Source organism: Serinus canaria, chromosome Z, assembly GCF_022539315.1.
Source record: "Serinus canaria isolate serCan28SL12 chromosome Z, serCan2020, whole genome shotgun sequence".
Classification (NCBI taxonomy): Eukaryota; Metazoa; Chordata; class Aves; order Passeriformes; family Fringillidae; genus Serinus; species Serinus canaria.
In genome coordinates this window covers 20,876,805-20,892,427 of record NC_066343.1, presented here as the reverse complement: position 1 = coordinate 20,892,427, position 15,623 = coordinate 20,876,805, and the positions used below count along the sequence as shown (strand labels likewise).

Here is a 15,623-nt window from a genome sequence, read left to right as displayed (position 1 = left end):
GCAAGGAGTGTCTAAGTTACAGATATTTGTAGTTCTTAAGCCAGACAAAATGCTATTTAGAGAGGTAGCCCTGAGCAATCAGCCTGGCATCTGTCATCAGCCTGGTCTGCATTACTTTGCAGGGTGGAAACCACTGAACACCTTGTTTCATTCTTAGCCAGGTGTGCAAAACAGGGTCTGTAAATTCTTTGGTTTTCACCCAAGGTGTCATCAAAGTATCTTGGGCTTTTCACACTAACAACAAAATAAAGGGTCCTCCTAGGAATTAAGAAAGAGTTTGGAGGGATGAGAGGTGAGCATTGGAGCTGCAGGTTACTGCTGCAATCCAAGTCATATGACTACTAAATCTTACTGTTCTGTCACAAAAACTTTACCCTCCTCTGACCCTGGACAGGATGAAAAATACATCAGAGAGTAATTGTGCACTATCAGTACCAAGCAACAGTAGCAGGCTTTGAAAACCAAACATCACCTGGAGCTACATGGCTAAAATATGTCCTGGTGAGCACTGTGTGGTGGCACCGGTCTCACCACATCCTTCACCTTGCCTGCGTGACACTCAGATCTCTTTGGTAGCAGGCTTGGCCTCCTTCTCCAGAAAACCAGCCCTCACTGAAGAGGAAAAACCCAAGTCAAGTCTTCCAAGTGAGTAATCAATGCTGAGCTGTGCCGGGAAATCTCTTAAGCTGAAAACTTTTAGTCTAACAAAGAGTAAATGAGACTGTCCCAACAACATTCCATCTGTTTAAAGCCAGCTGGGCCCCTACGTACTTTCCTAAATAATAGATCTTAAGGAGACTGACAGTGGTTGAAAGAGCCACACACTGATCACAAGCATGTTCTTCTAACGCAGTATTTCTTCTCTCCTTGAGTAAAAGAATGCTTGTTATTAAATGAAAGTTATATTTAAACTTCAGTGATGGGCTGAGCAGCTGCCTGCTGTTTCACACTGGAAAACACATTGCATGCTTACCTGCAGTTCTGTTCTCTCTAATTGATTCTTTCCTAAAGGTATTTCCCACTACTCCACCTCCTTCCTTTGCTCTGATTAACAATTGTAGCATGATCTCATCAGGCCTTGACAATTATTGATGGGCCACAGTATCATGAGGCTAATAAAGTGTGTTACCCAGTATTTTCTGGTGACACATAAGAACTCCGTTATGAAAGACACAGGAGACAGAATATAATATAAATTCTTTTCTAGTAACAGCAGAGTACTGTGGGCTGTGCAGTGCTGGGCATGAGCACGTTTTTTAATAGAGCTCTATGGGGTGGCACTGCCCAGTCACATAATGGGGGGAGGCAGCAGTGAGGGTAACAGGGACCCCCGCTTTGATGCAGCCAGGACAGAGGAGATGAGGAGGCAGAACCCAGAGAACTTTTTGTGAAAGCAAAACCCCCTGGCCCCCTCCCTGAGTGCTGCCCCAGCACCTGAGCAAAGACTCTGAGGAGAGCAGACCCCTATGATGTTGTGTGCACTACTTCCTCTTGTGCTCCTGCTTTCTTTCTTGTGTTGCCCTTTTTACCCACATTGCTCTATTAATAAAATAACATCGCTAGAACACTGTATTAAACATTTGCTGTGCAAGACCATTCCTTTAAAAAGGGTGGAAACATAAATCAGCTGTGTTGTTCCTTCTCCTATTTACAATTATTCCCTGAGGATCTCTCAAACATTAAACAATAAGTGTAAAAAAAGCCAAATTATTTTCCTCTCTCTGCCACGCCATGACACAAGTGTCAAGCCCAAGAAAGCCACATGACATGAGCACAACTTTGTCAGTTCAAGGGCCAAAGCCAAGCCTTATTCTCATGTTTTTCCTCACCTGCTGATTGCTCTGGACTCTCAGCTGCACTGGAGTGGGTGGATGCTGGTTTCCACCATGGGGAAGGGTGATGGGACAGCTCTCCCAAAGACTGGGTCAGTACCCAGCTTCTCTACAGATACCCTCTTTGCTCCAGCCTCCCTGAGCCACTGTGCTTGGCAGTGGTGTACTCATGGAGTCCCCAGGGAAACTGGGTTGAGCCACTCTCGCCCCACTCCCAGTTCAGGATGAGCCTCACAGACACACTTTGCAGGTAACTCCCAGACTCAAATCTCCACTTTCTTCCTTTGCTGGTGAAATGATGGCTTCTTATTTTTAAAAAAGTGTAGATCCTGAAATTCCCGTTGATGAGTGTAAGGCAGAGGAGTGTCTGCCAAGGTTAGCAAATCTGGGGCTTGCCAGGGCCATTCTTTTAATGGAAGAAAAGAAAAAGAAAAAAATCCAGCAAGTGGTGCAGCAACAAAGAAAATCCCTTTTTGATCTACCAAGCCTCTTTCTCCAGCCTCTGTGAATGCCTCACCTCCTGCACAGTCTCTGAATATAAACTTTGCCCGGCACACTCAGGGCAATCTTCTCACATCATAAAACTTATAATCCTCTTAAAGTGGTTTCGTAGGGTTTGAGGTATGATGCACTTATCAAATAACTGAAACAAATAAATCAGCTTATTTAGGCTGTGGTCAGCGTGTGTGTAGCTCTATGTGCGCAGGGAGGAAGCCAGTGCCATACCAGCATTTGTATACATTAGCAACAAAGCTGTCTGTGACAAGCTGTCCTCCGCACAACTAAATATTTAGTTGCGTATCATAAGTAACTTCTTAAGTGATTAAAGAGAGGGTGCTCTCTGTCCGTGCCGGCGAGGGGCGAGCAGCCGGAGGCGCGGTTTTGCGAGGAGAGGCTGCCCGGGCACACCCCGCGCTCCCTCCCGGCAGGTTTGCCACGTGGGGGCGGTCCCGGTCCCGGCCAGGGGTGCACGGCCTCAGACACGCTCTCCTGTCACCCTTCTCTGCCAGGAAACTGGCTCTAAACAGGCTCCAAGCTGATTTCTTGCATATTTGTACGGAGTTCAAGTTTTCAAATATTTTTTGCTAGCTTTTATTGGTGTTAGGGCCAGGTTTATTTTTAACGCGCCTGTACTTATGGATTCCCGTGCTTGCATACCTCTCGCTTGTGCAAAATTAAATTAATAAGACAATTTCATGTTGAAGAAGTATAGAATAGATGTGTTCTGTTTGATATAAAGACATTGTGGAAAAGACATTCGTAAATTCAAAACTTATTCCTTTGTACAACTTAACTTCAATCAACAAGGTAGACAAGCCACCCTAAATTTGCCCGCGGTATATTTTCCTTTGTGTACAATAATGCTTTCTTCAGATGGCTCAAGCACCATCACAGCAGCCCTCACTTAAAATGTTGTGGGTTTTGGGTTATAGACACATGCTTAGCAGAATATTTTGAATTTGCAATTTCACCTAGGGAGAAAGAGAAGAAAGTCAGTTTGTTGTAGGGACAAGGGCTGAATTTTCCTATGTGGTAGTGTCTCCTCTTCCTGCTGCTTCCTGTCCATTCCCTACTTCTCCTCCCTAGAAGATATTCCAGCTCCTACTTATTTTGAAGAGGAAAACTCCAGAGGCAATTTAAACTATTTTTAGGATTTAAACTATTTTAGGATTTTGGATGCCTCTTCTGTTTCAGTATGTGCCATGTGCAAGAAAAGGGCAGACTGGGACCAGGCCATTATCCCATGTGGATGAAGTTTGAAGGGGTCTGATGGTGGCAGTGTCCTGCCTCAGGATATGGGAGAGCCTGATGCGCTCAACACATCTTATCTTGTCTCCAAACTGCTCCTTGCTGTCCCATCCCTCCCTCAGGTGCTTTGGCCACAGAAGATGCTCCACCTCTGCCAGGGCTGTCCTGGGCACCTGGGCATTGTGCAAGAGCTGCTGCAGGGTTTGGGAGCAGCTCTCACGGGGAGAGCAGTGGGCCAACCCTCCCTATTCTTGTAGAGATGTTTGTTCATAATCAGATGCTGGAAATACAAAACAGTTTTAGCTACCAAAAAACAAAGAGTTTGCTCTGCTGTTGATGACATGGAGGAATTTTTAAGACCTTGTTTCCACAAAACACTTTCTCAGAGATTTTGTTACTTGCATCTAGGAGAGCAGCACAAGGACAGTAGCACCAACATCTTCTTTTCTAGTACATGTTGGGTTAATAGGAAAATTAAAGCTCAAGTAAATATTCACCAGAAAGTAATTTCAGTCTGTCATGAAAATAATCTACATTTATAAGTTATCTAAAGTAAAGTGAGCCATATTAGCCTCTAGTAGCTCTGAAACCATTATGAATTATTGAATAAGTAATCTTTTTTTTATAGTTATTGACATAATAAATATATTTTCTTGAAAACATCCGGAGCTGCATAGGCATAGAAGTATTTATGAGCCTGTGCTCTTTACAGCACTGTTGTACAGGGTGCTGTCAACTGTGGAAGGGAAACAGGACAAAGAAGGGTTCACCTCTGATGTTCTTGTCAGGAGATACAGTGTTTCAGTCAGCCCCATCTCTGCAGGCCCTCATCTTATGGGTCACAAAATAAGTAAAAATATCTAGGTGAAAATGGTATGACTTGATTTCCATTTTTCTTTTTGATGGTTAATTCTTTAGTGTCTGACAAATAGACCTGCAGTCCTCCAATACTGCTAGAGTAACAAGGAGCAGCTTAATTAGCATTAATTTGGGAACAGAGAGAGCTTAAATTAACATTAATTTGTTTACAGAAAGCAGGCTTTAAATTGCCACCAGATCATCTCTGGAGGAAATGAAAAATTTATAGGGTTTCAGGCCCAAATGCACTGTCAAAGCGATGGGAGATTTGCCAGGCAGAGTTGGAAGTCTTTGCCTGCAGTACCTGGGCAGAGGCACAGTGGCTGCAGTCTCATCAGAAGCTGCCACTGCCAAAGACACTTTGCCAAGGGGTGGGTGGGACCTGCTGTGCCACGGAACACAGAATCTTCTCCTCTGAGGGAGATCTGCTGGGACAATACCCAGGTGCAAAGCAAAAGGAGCTGTGTTGGGAATTGCGTTGTGCCGGAATGTGCCCACGCACCAAGGGAGGTGCACCAGTCCTGACAGGGGTGGCATGGCTAAACCCTGTCCTGGAACCTCATGGCTGCTTGGGCACTCCTGGGGCCACACACATTGGCATCTTCTGGAACACTCCAGGGTGCAAAGTATTTGCAGGAAAAACCTCTTTCTGCAGTAAAAGCTGTGTTATATTTTTTGCCTGTCTCCTTTAGGCAGTAAATGTATCATCAGTGGCTCTTAAATTTCCTGAAGTAAAAAATTAGCAATTACTAGCCATGAAATCACAGGAGTGTTTGCTCCTGTGAGAAAAAAAAAACCCAAACGAAACAGCAGCACATTTTAAAGAGCTCTTGTCCCTGAAATGCAAGGCCAGACAAAGATTTGGTCTCTTTTTTAAAGTTTAAGTCTGGTAGAACATCATGTCAAATCTCAGACACTCCCAACAAATCAGTCTTTATTCAAATGTGAAAATTCAGGCATAAATTGCTGGCTGCTTAGCTCTCAAAACAATGTCACGTTACAAGAAATGTGATATTTTGAAGAGAAACAGGAAAAAATTTATCAAAGTTTTTGTTATTATTGCATTATCCTCTTGCTTGATCTACTAGCTATAGATACTTGATGTCTGCTTAAGTGCTTTCCATTCTTCCCATAAGCAAATTCTGGTTGAAGACTATATATCATTTTACTCTTGATCACTGCTAGTCTCAGTGCCTCATTACAGCAGACCACTTTTTGAAACTGAGCTATAGCCCAGATAAATGATTGTATAAAGTTTTAAATAAACATACAATATTTATGTTATGTTGTTTCTCAGGGATGATTTATAGTCATTTTCTTCATCCAGTCCTGAGCTCTGGACATAAAAGACACTGAGCTCTCTGCTGTTTATCCAAGCTAAATCCTCTGTTTGTTCTGCATAAGCGTTCTTGATTCTGTAATATATTGCAGGCTTTAGCTTCAGGTTTATTCCCTCTGGGATGGTGGAATTAGATACATTAACTGACAAAGATAAGGTAGGGTCATTGTAGCTTAATAGCCATTAAAATGGATACTGTGATAATAAAAATGGAGTTAGAAAGGGAGTCGAGGATGCAATATTTTAAAAATATGTATTGATAAGACTTACATGAATAAATGCAAGATTTGAGAAATCTCTGTAAGGAAACCCCCAAATGATGGTTGGATTTGGTTTAGTTGAGTTTTTCTTCATAAGAAGAGAATTAGAAATGGAAGATATTGTGAACCAGATTCCAAGTTGCCTCTTGTGTCCCCAAAGAGAATTATTTTTCTTATTAAAATGACTTTATGTAATCTGGCTGCTGAGCCATTGAAGTACTGCTCTGTGCTACAGAAGAAAAATCAAGATAGTACCATGAGATAAAGTAAGTCTCTCTGCCTTAAAAAAACCCCACAACCAGCCTGTGTGGATTCTTTTTACTATGTTCCTTCTTTATCAGTGTATTTAAACACACACACACACACACACACACACACACACACACACACACACACACACATATTTTCAAACCATATAGGGTAGTCCATTTCCTTCATTACGGCCTTTGTTCCTCTGTTAAAAAAGCAGACACTAAATGCCTGCTTTCTCCTCTTGTGAGCATAGAAAAAATTTTGAACTAAGCCCACTAAAAGTTGCTTTGTATTTTGTCTCAGCTTTAATTCTTACATTTTTGTGTAAAAAAAAGTGTTAGCAATTACAGGCCTAATGCCTAAAACAGTGGGAAGATTTTAAGAATTATAGTCTTCAATGTGACATACTCTAAATCATCTCTTAGCACAGTATAAAAGTTACCTAAGGTTTTAAACGTCCTAGATGGACTTTCATTTTTTTCTAAGTCAGGATTAACTGGTATATAAGTAACAGACTAGGTGCTTTTACTGCCAAAAATTATCTAACTTAAAAGTTTGAATCTTGTAGTACAAACAGCAATCCTGCCTGTGCTCATACAAGCTTGTTATTTTGTGGTACACAAGTTAGTATGCTGTCTGTGCTCTGTAAAAAATTGCATTCCATAAAGTATGAAAAGCTTTTTTATCTGAAACTTGTGTGGAAAAATAAGCAGCAATCAAGTTAAACATGGGCAGGCTTTTTTCTCTTTGTTGTTGTTATTTTATTCTACAAGCATTTATTTTAGTTAAGATATTCTACTTTTAGAGTTGTGAGATACTTCCAGGAATAATGGTGCAAATGACGCGAATGACTTACTCAATGAGGATAAAAGGAAGGAAGAAGGAAGGAAAAAAGTAAAACTCTTGAAAACCTTCCAATCTTTGTGAAAGATTGCCTGAGTAAGCATAAAAATTATCTTTAAAAAGCAAACAAACTTATTTTATGTATATACTGCTCTTCAAAAAATAATTATTTGATCAAGGTTTCTTGATCAAATACAATAATAAAGTAGCACATAATTTCTCTGCATGTTTAATTATCAAACTTTTCTATTATTCACGATAAAGGAACATTTCAATTGACTTGTTTGCTGGTGAAATCTGCTATTCTCATCACCATGATTACATTTGATAACAGGAAAAGGAGAGAGAAAAAAAAAACGGGTGTGTGTAAAAGTCCAATCCGGCAAAGAAGTGGGAATTTCTTGCCATTCTAGGCAAGGCTAAGGTTTTGTGAGCTGCATTAAAAGTATCTTTTCCATGTGATGGAAAAGACAGTGATGCAGTCACCTCACCCTCCCACTGTGGCCCAATCTGTGGCCCATCCCCTGAGTTTTTGTACTGAGTTCCAGATCGGGATAGATAGAGAGTTTGTGACCATCTCATGGGGACAGTCATGTTTGGTTTGTGGGCAGTAGACTGCTGGTTTCACAGCATTTGAGAATTACTTAGATAAGAGTTGGCCTCCCCCACGTTCAAGATTAATTTCCAGAAATATATGTCACGTTTGTTAGGATAATAGGGATTTGGTTTTATTAGTATTTCAATACTAATAAGTCATTAAATGAGTTTCCTATTAAGTTTTCACTAAAATCCTTGCAATTACTTATTTACTCAATAGATGGGATATGGCAAAAATGCTTGACCTTTCCTTTATCAAATAGCTGTAACAACCAAACATTAACTAGCTATCCATAAAAGTATCAGTATAATGAGGAATCACCTTCATCTTCTTAAGAGGGACACAGAGTAAGTTGTACTACCCCATAGCAATAAAAAAATCTTGTTTGGGGCAGACCCAAAACTTAAAAAAAAAAAAAAAAAATCCTTTCTCCTGCCCTCATCAAATAAATTTATTTAATTAATTTCTTAACAAAAAGATTAATCTAACCTTTTGTGGAAGATTGCGGCCTTAGGCTTCCTTAACTTCCCTCGAAGGACTGAAGTAATTTTTGTTTTTTTTTCTAAATGTTGGAGAATTGGTAATTAGCAAGGAGAATGAAAGAATGTACTGATTTATCTACAGTAAAAGAGCAAAGTAAATAGCTGGTACTCACTTGGTGAAGAAGCATCTTAGTAGAAGCTAGTATCTATCTCTTTAAGGGCATTAGGACAACTGCAAACAACACAAATAGCTGGAGTTTAAAACAGTTTGTGAACCACTTACACAGAAAAGCTTTTCCCACATTATTCTCATTTTGCTGATAGGAAGTGAAAGCCCAGAGCCCTGTTTAAGATCACTCAACACCCCTATAACCAAGACGGGCAGAGAAACCACAGACTTGGCATTCAACCCTCAGCCTACCAATGGGATCACCTTCATGAGCAACTCAGGAGAGATTTTGCTATGTTGCACAAAGTACTGCAACACAAGCTATCGGTCAGGATGGCAAACCATTGCTAGTCCCTTACACAGGTTTTGAGAGATAATGGCTTTTAAGATGCCCTCCTACTAAGCCTACCTATTTCTACTTAGACAGTTATAAGCTGTCTGCATTGATGATATAGATACATTAAATGGGATCAGTAGCATAAAAATCTGTATTCTCAGGAAAAACTTCAGGACTATTTTAATGATTTGCTGTATATATGCAGCAAGACAATAGACAATGAGCAAAAAAAAAAAAAAAATCCACGTGTTCTGCAGGATGTGTTAGGATGGGACAGGAGATAAAACTCGCTTAAGAGACACATAATCATGTTGCTGAGGTGCACAACTTTTTCCACAAATAGCAGTGCCTTCTTATAGAGATGTACCTACTAATTCCCTATGGTACTGGTGTGTTCTTGCTTCTGATATTCTGTTTGGGTTTTTTTTTTTTCCTTTTATTTTGGGTTATTAGCCGCATTTATTCAGTCCAATTTCTTATTATCAGAGAGTCAGGATAAACCACTAATTTAGAGTATTTAAATCACTGCATCTAGATTCAGGAAAACGGCACTAAAAAACATTATTGCTATGGAAACATAAAAAGTATTATCTAGACTGAACATGCCCTATATCTGGCCTGAAGGGCTCCTAGAGCAACTGGTAGGCTCTGTGGTTTGTCCCAGATGCACGTGGGTATGCATGGCACCATACCCACAGTCCAGGCTCTAACAGTATGTTTAACTGTGTTATTCATTCAGATGAAAAGGATCATGTCCACTTCATATCTGACATGAATGGGACGCAACTTTGGCTGTGTCCATGCTTAATTATAAAGCAAATAGCAGCTCGTGGTGCTTTCCACCCCTGATTCAGATGATGAATATTGTATTACAGTATTAATCTCCTTGTTAAAAATAGACAAACATACTGATGGTCTGGTGTCTGAACATCTGAACATCTCTTAACAAGACATCAATAAAATTATTCTCTGTACCTTCAGAAAACCAAACCTAAAAAAACACCCTCACTTATGCTATCAAATGAATACAAAATGTTGCAGATTTACCATTACCTGTTATACTTAAATTTTACAAAAAATGTATTAGCTTGATTGCCTGCTCCTTTCAACCGTAGTGATTTAATTTTGCTGCTCTATTTACATTTGCCTTTGTAAACCAAAATATATGATAGTCACAGTACATAACAATTTTCAAATTTTAACAGTTTTTTTCATAGTACATTTAAAGCCATGAGCAACGTACATAACTGCTGAAAGAGTATTAGGCTGTGGACCATTCTCCTAGACTCCATCTGCCCCAGTAAACCCACTGTAATGTTTGATGCCATATTATTTTGTTAATGCAGTTATATGTCAGTAACTGCATTAAAATCTTTTGCTCAAACACTCAGTGACACTACAATTCCATAACTATCTGCTTGCTAAGTGTGTTGTTAGAACAAAACTTTTTGTAGTAATACATAAATTTTTAAAATGCTGTCAAAATACCACAAGTTTTACACTTGGAAAAAAGAGTACTGGACTACAAAGCAAGGGACATCACTTTTCCAGCAGCATTATTAATGGGGAATATTTTAGTCTTCAGTGATTGGGAATGACAGGCTGTAGCATTTTTTCAAGTTCAGAATAGAAAATAACCATACTTGCAAGAATTCAATTACTCTGCATTAAAGCTGCCATGGGGTTACTGTACATTTATACATCAGAAAGTCAGTAAATTATTTTTCTATAAATTAGTCTCTCAAAGATGATTTTTTTTTCCCTTTCTGTTCTGAATGCCAAACTCCTGACTGCTTCTCCACTACAGGGACTTCATATCTGGATAGCCGACATCTGTAAAAACATTTCTAATGAAAACACTACTAATACAACCCCCTGGAGAAACAAATGAAATGAGATCTAAGTATGTAGCCGCCTTTCTACAGCTCTGTCTTTAACAACAGCGAGGCTAGTGCTTCCCATCCAAGCCTTGACACAGGTCATGATCATTTAGGCACAGTAGTCGCAAAATAAATAATTGTGTAAATATGTAATAACTGGTATAAATACTCCAGTAGCACTTAGAAGATATGATAAAGGACTTCTGTTTTTAGCTGTGCATTAAGGTTTATCTCAGTGGATGGAAGGGAGAAGCATTTAAACTGCAATGAAGGAGAACTGCAGATTGAATACTTGAAAGCTCAGTGCCAGATATAACAATGCTTCTTTTCCACAACAGCAATTTAGGAAGCGTATTAGTGTTAAAAGTGTTGGATCACTGCTGAAATATTATAGAAACAGTGGTTAGAGATTCACTCCAAAATAAAAAATACTATAAAGTTCAGTACTGTAACTATATAGTTAAATAATTCATTCAAAGCAAAAATGCATTGTTTCTAAATAATTGGACGTATTTTTTTCATAGTTTTATGTATAAGCATTCCACTGCTTTAATATGCAAATAAGAATTCAGACACAATTTTTCTACTAACAATTATCAGAGGAAAAAGGTCTATTTCTTTGTAAGATTTCCCAACTTAACGATTGCTCCATATCAGTCAAACACTACATCCAGGTTTCCAGCCCTACATTTTAATCTGTAGTAAGTAATTTGAGGCAACAGCAAGTCCTCACCACTGGAAGCAAAATTACCACATAAAGACATAGGGAGAGATCATCTGCCTGAAGATCATAATGAAAAAACAGTGCTTCTAAATGCCCTAATTTCAAAGTGGACTAGTACTTTTGCTAGACTAGACTGTAAAAGGACAGGCTATTATCAAAGTTTCCTTATGCAAAGTGAACTGCAAGTTCTGGGCCCAAACCCCAAATCCTAAGGCATATGAGGCTGGAACTGATTTGACATGGAAGTGACACCCCACCACCTGGATTCACAGAAAATAATGGCAAGGGTTCTTTGTTTGAAATAATTCCATCAGCTTCCCTAGTGACACCTGGGTGCAATAAAATCAATAGCAGATTGATTTGCCAGAATCTCAGGAGGGGTCTAGCAGTTGCTCCTCTTCCCACCATGTTTTCTCTGGCCTTTGGAACTAGGACTGAACCTGTAAACACAGATATCACTTCCAGCAGCCTTTATTTATGGGGTAAATTAAAATGGGCTTCTTATTCCATACATCTGTTTGAAATGGCACGTCTCATGCAATGAAGAGAGATTAGGATACAAATTTTGAGACATTTCTGATTCAAAAATAGTATTTGGTTCTTCCGCTGAGTAAGTCTAAGCTCTAAAATGGCTTTGAGGTAATAAAAAGGCAAATGGAACCCAACACAAAAATTTTCAATGAAAGACGGTAATATTGAGCTGATGTCTGCTATACGTATTTACTAAAAACACATATTTTGTTTCTGGACTAGTTCAGACTGAAGCAGAGACAAATTGTGCTGGAAAAAATTAAATTAAAACATACAGCTTAGATTGTCCATAATGTTCTCATTCTAATACAAACAATGAACACAAAGAGTAATGATTATAAAATAAAACATAGTCTATGTAAGTTGTTTTCATAATCACAAAATTTGTGCTTTGCACCTTGTAAGCTGTGATCTTTCAAGTGGCTGAATATACCCAAAACAGTTTAAATGATGAAATTTATAAATGTTTTTAAAAAGCAAGCATTCTGTTTCATTTTACTCAGTACTTTGATTTGTGAGAAAGAAAACTCAAATTTCTTTTTAAAACATACAGCAACACGATTGTAGTTTTTTTACATGCCACAGAAGAGACTCAATTTAAAATTAATTATTAAAAAACCAAAAAAGTGACAATTTGCTTTCATTAACAAGTTTATTATTTTATAGATTCAAGCACTAAAGACTGTTATATGACTGGAAATAGTAAACAAAACTTGCTCAAATCCATAGTTAAAATAAATGCAAAGTCCTTAATATTTAGTTGAATTTGAATTTTATTTCATAAAATAATACACCCAAAAAGTCATAAAATACCAGTTCAAAAAGCAACCAGTTATGTTTAGTCAACACTGTCTCTGCAATATTTAAGTCTCAGGCACCCTCCAGTGTCTAGAGAAGAAACTACACAAGTGAGCAAGCATTTGAAAAAAAAAAAAAGCCATGAACAAGTTCTCCTGTCAAGATAGAAGCTTCCTGCATCATTTACAATAATTGCATATAACCCTGCATCAGTGATATCACACTGCATGATGTAAAAAGTATTGAAAAATTGCTTTTCAGGGATTTCTATGGGACTTAAGTGGTATTTTCTTTGCTAGTGGAGAGGCATCTCTAAGCACACTACTTAGAAAAACACATTTATAAAAGCATTTCTTATGAAGTCTGGTATTGATAAGTATTCAAGTACTCCTCAGGGAAAATGATCTCAATGTTTATACAGCTTGTTTATAACTTTTCTAAGGAGTCTAAATGAATAGTTTATTTAGCAGGACCTACACTCATGGTAAGGAGGAGGACAAACGATGCATGGAGAGCTAAAGACAGATTCAAATACTCCTCCTCCCATTTTATAATTAATACCACACAAAACAGGAAGGTCACACGTATACAAGCCTCTCTATGAAAGTTCACTGATTTTATGCAAAAAACTCAAACCACTATTTTTTCCATTGGTATCTTCATTCATTCTAAAAGGGATAAATCATAAGATGGTTTTTGTACTTGACATTCAAATGGAAACAGTTGTGACAAGACAGAGAAGAATGCCTATTGAATGGACAGTGTAAGTTACTGTTACTAGGTAAATCCACACAAACCTAACAGAAATGGAATGAAAGCTGGAAAACAAGTTTTTCAATTGTGATTATGGACAAACTAACATTAATTATGGATTTCTCCCTTACACACTGTTTGTACTTCCACAATCAAACAAAAACTTACATACAATTTAAGTGGTAATGAGTTAACATGTTTTGAAACACATATTAAGTAACTTGAAAGTGGTTACATCCTGATTAAAGAAAACTTTTTGACTTAGAAAAGATCTTGTTTTATGTTTGTGTTCAGAATTATGGCTTCAGGTATCTTTTCTTAGGGATTGATATAAGAATGCATATATACTTCTGAATAAGGCCTTCACCCTCCTGGGAATAGCCTTAACAGGACATGTGCAAAACTGCTAGGGCAACCCTGGACAATCAGGCTAGTTAATAACTGATTTGGCTTCAGTTTCATAAAGTTTGATTTTCCCCCCTCACACTCAAAACCTTGTCTCTTATTTCATATGTAGCTTAGTTATGTTAGCTGCAGTCAGAGAAGCAAAAATTTATTGTTTGTCATTTAATAAAAAACTAACATTGGGTCAGTGCTTTAGTTCAGCTCAGAATTAAGTTTTGTCAGAGAAAACAGCTGATGTCATTTTGCCCTAATACAGCTGAAGAGATATTTTTAAAAATTGAATGAAATCACAACAACAGTGACAAAAAACCTCTTAGAACCCATATTAAAAGTATTACAAATAAACCTAGTCAGGGTGGTACAAAAAGAGGTAGGAAACATTTCAGAAGAGGGTACACAGATAAATATATTTACACACACACACAATTATATATATACATGTAAGTGAAAAACATTAAAAACCAGTCATTGCCCCCATAAAACTTACAACTGTGCTTCACTTGACATGTTGCAAGCATTTACATTGACTTCAAAGAGAGCTGACCATAATGTGCAAAACAAAGCATGATGTTACACATATTTCCCAAAGTACTACAGGCTTATAAAAAGTCACTCTATTCAGATTTTGGCTCTTTCTAAAACTTTTTGCATGCTTTTAAATAGTGATGTTCCTTTTTGCAATAGCTTCTCTGATTTGACGATCAAGTTCACTTACAATATGGTCTTCATGATTATAGACTCCTGTTCTCAGCAGGGTATCCCTCTCTTCTATCAGACGAGAAAGGTAATCATCTGTATTCTCATTTATTTTTCTGCAATGAAGACTATCCACTCTACCAGCAGAATTATCTCTAGCATCCTGCAATTTCTTTCTCTCCTCTTCTTGTTGTTTTAGCCTGATATAGATAAAATAAAAATAATTAGAGAATATTAATCCTCACTTTGATTATCTTTGTATTAAGTCTTTAGTTCATCTACTGAACTACAAAGTAAATTAAAGAAATCTGTAAAAGGTAAAAAATTATTCTGTCTCTGGAGAAAACAACTACAACTAAAAAGAAATGTTAAAGTTAAATATTAACAAAATCTTTTGTATGTGCATATGTAACTATACTTGCTATCAGGGCTTCTGCTTGGTAATGTAAACTGTACTCAAAAGGGTTCAACATACAAAACTATTGCAGACAGCTTTCAGAGGACAACATTAGATACATTTAAAATTTTAATGTGTTCAAAATAAGAATAAACATGTCTTGTTTTTTTCTTAACACAGCAGCTATGCTTAGAACTGAAGATTTAAAATAGAAAAAGCTTGGTGCTGTACATTTCTGACCTTAACAAAAAATAAACCATGTGGTGTTCAACACGGATTTTTCTACACTGCTGTACTGCTGCATTTTACAAATATGCAATCTTTACCTAAGGAACACGAAACTGTGTTCTTTCGCTGAACTGACAGCGAATTATAATCTTGAATTAACTAAATCTTCTCCTGTTTTGAGAATCACAGCAAGAAAAGAGAAGGCAAAGGTGACAGTTGGATAGGAATTTTAAAAATACTTTTTATACCTGTTAAGTTCATTTTTTATATCCTCCAGCTCTTGTCGGTCTGTTTTCCCCAGCTCTTTTTCTTCTGCTGCCAAATAGCGCAACCTCATGTGCTCAAGCTCTTGTTGCTGCTTTTTAAGGTGAGCCATTGCATTTTCTTGTTCACGCTGTGTGGGAAAGGGTGAAGACATAACTCAGTTGACTATGTGATTACATGTAAAAGTGCTAATTATAGCAACAGAGCAGAACTTTAGGAATGAAGTCA

General features: G+C 37.9%; 1 protein-coding gene across 4 annotated transcripts in view; it reads right to left on the bottom strand.

Moving 5' to 3' along the window:
- Nucleotides 1–12,609: 12,609 nt before the first annotated feature.
- The window catches only part of CEP120 (centrosomal protein 120), a 37,727-nt gene continuing 34,713 nt past the window's right edge, over nucleotides 12,610–15,623 (bottom strand). For all 4 annotated transcript variants that reach the window (XM_050986939.1, XM_018921204.3, XM_050986938.1 and 1 more), the window contains exons 20-21: nucleotides 15,380–15,525; nucleotides 12,610–14,706 (exon numbers count right to left, since the gene is read on the bottom strand). In XM_050986939.1, coding sequence (XP_050842896.1) covers nucleotides 14,466–14,706; nucleotides 15,380–15,525 — 387 coding nt within the window. In that variant the 3' untranslated portion in view covers nucleotides 12,610–14,465. The remainder of the gene's footprint in view (nucleotides 14,707–15,379; nucleotides 15,526–15,623) is intronic.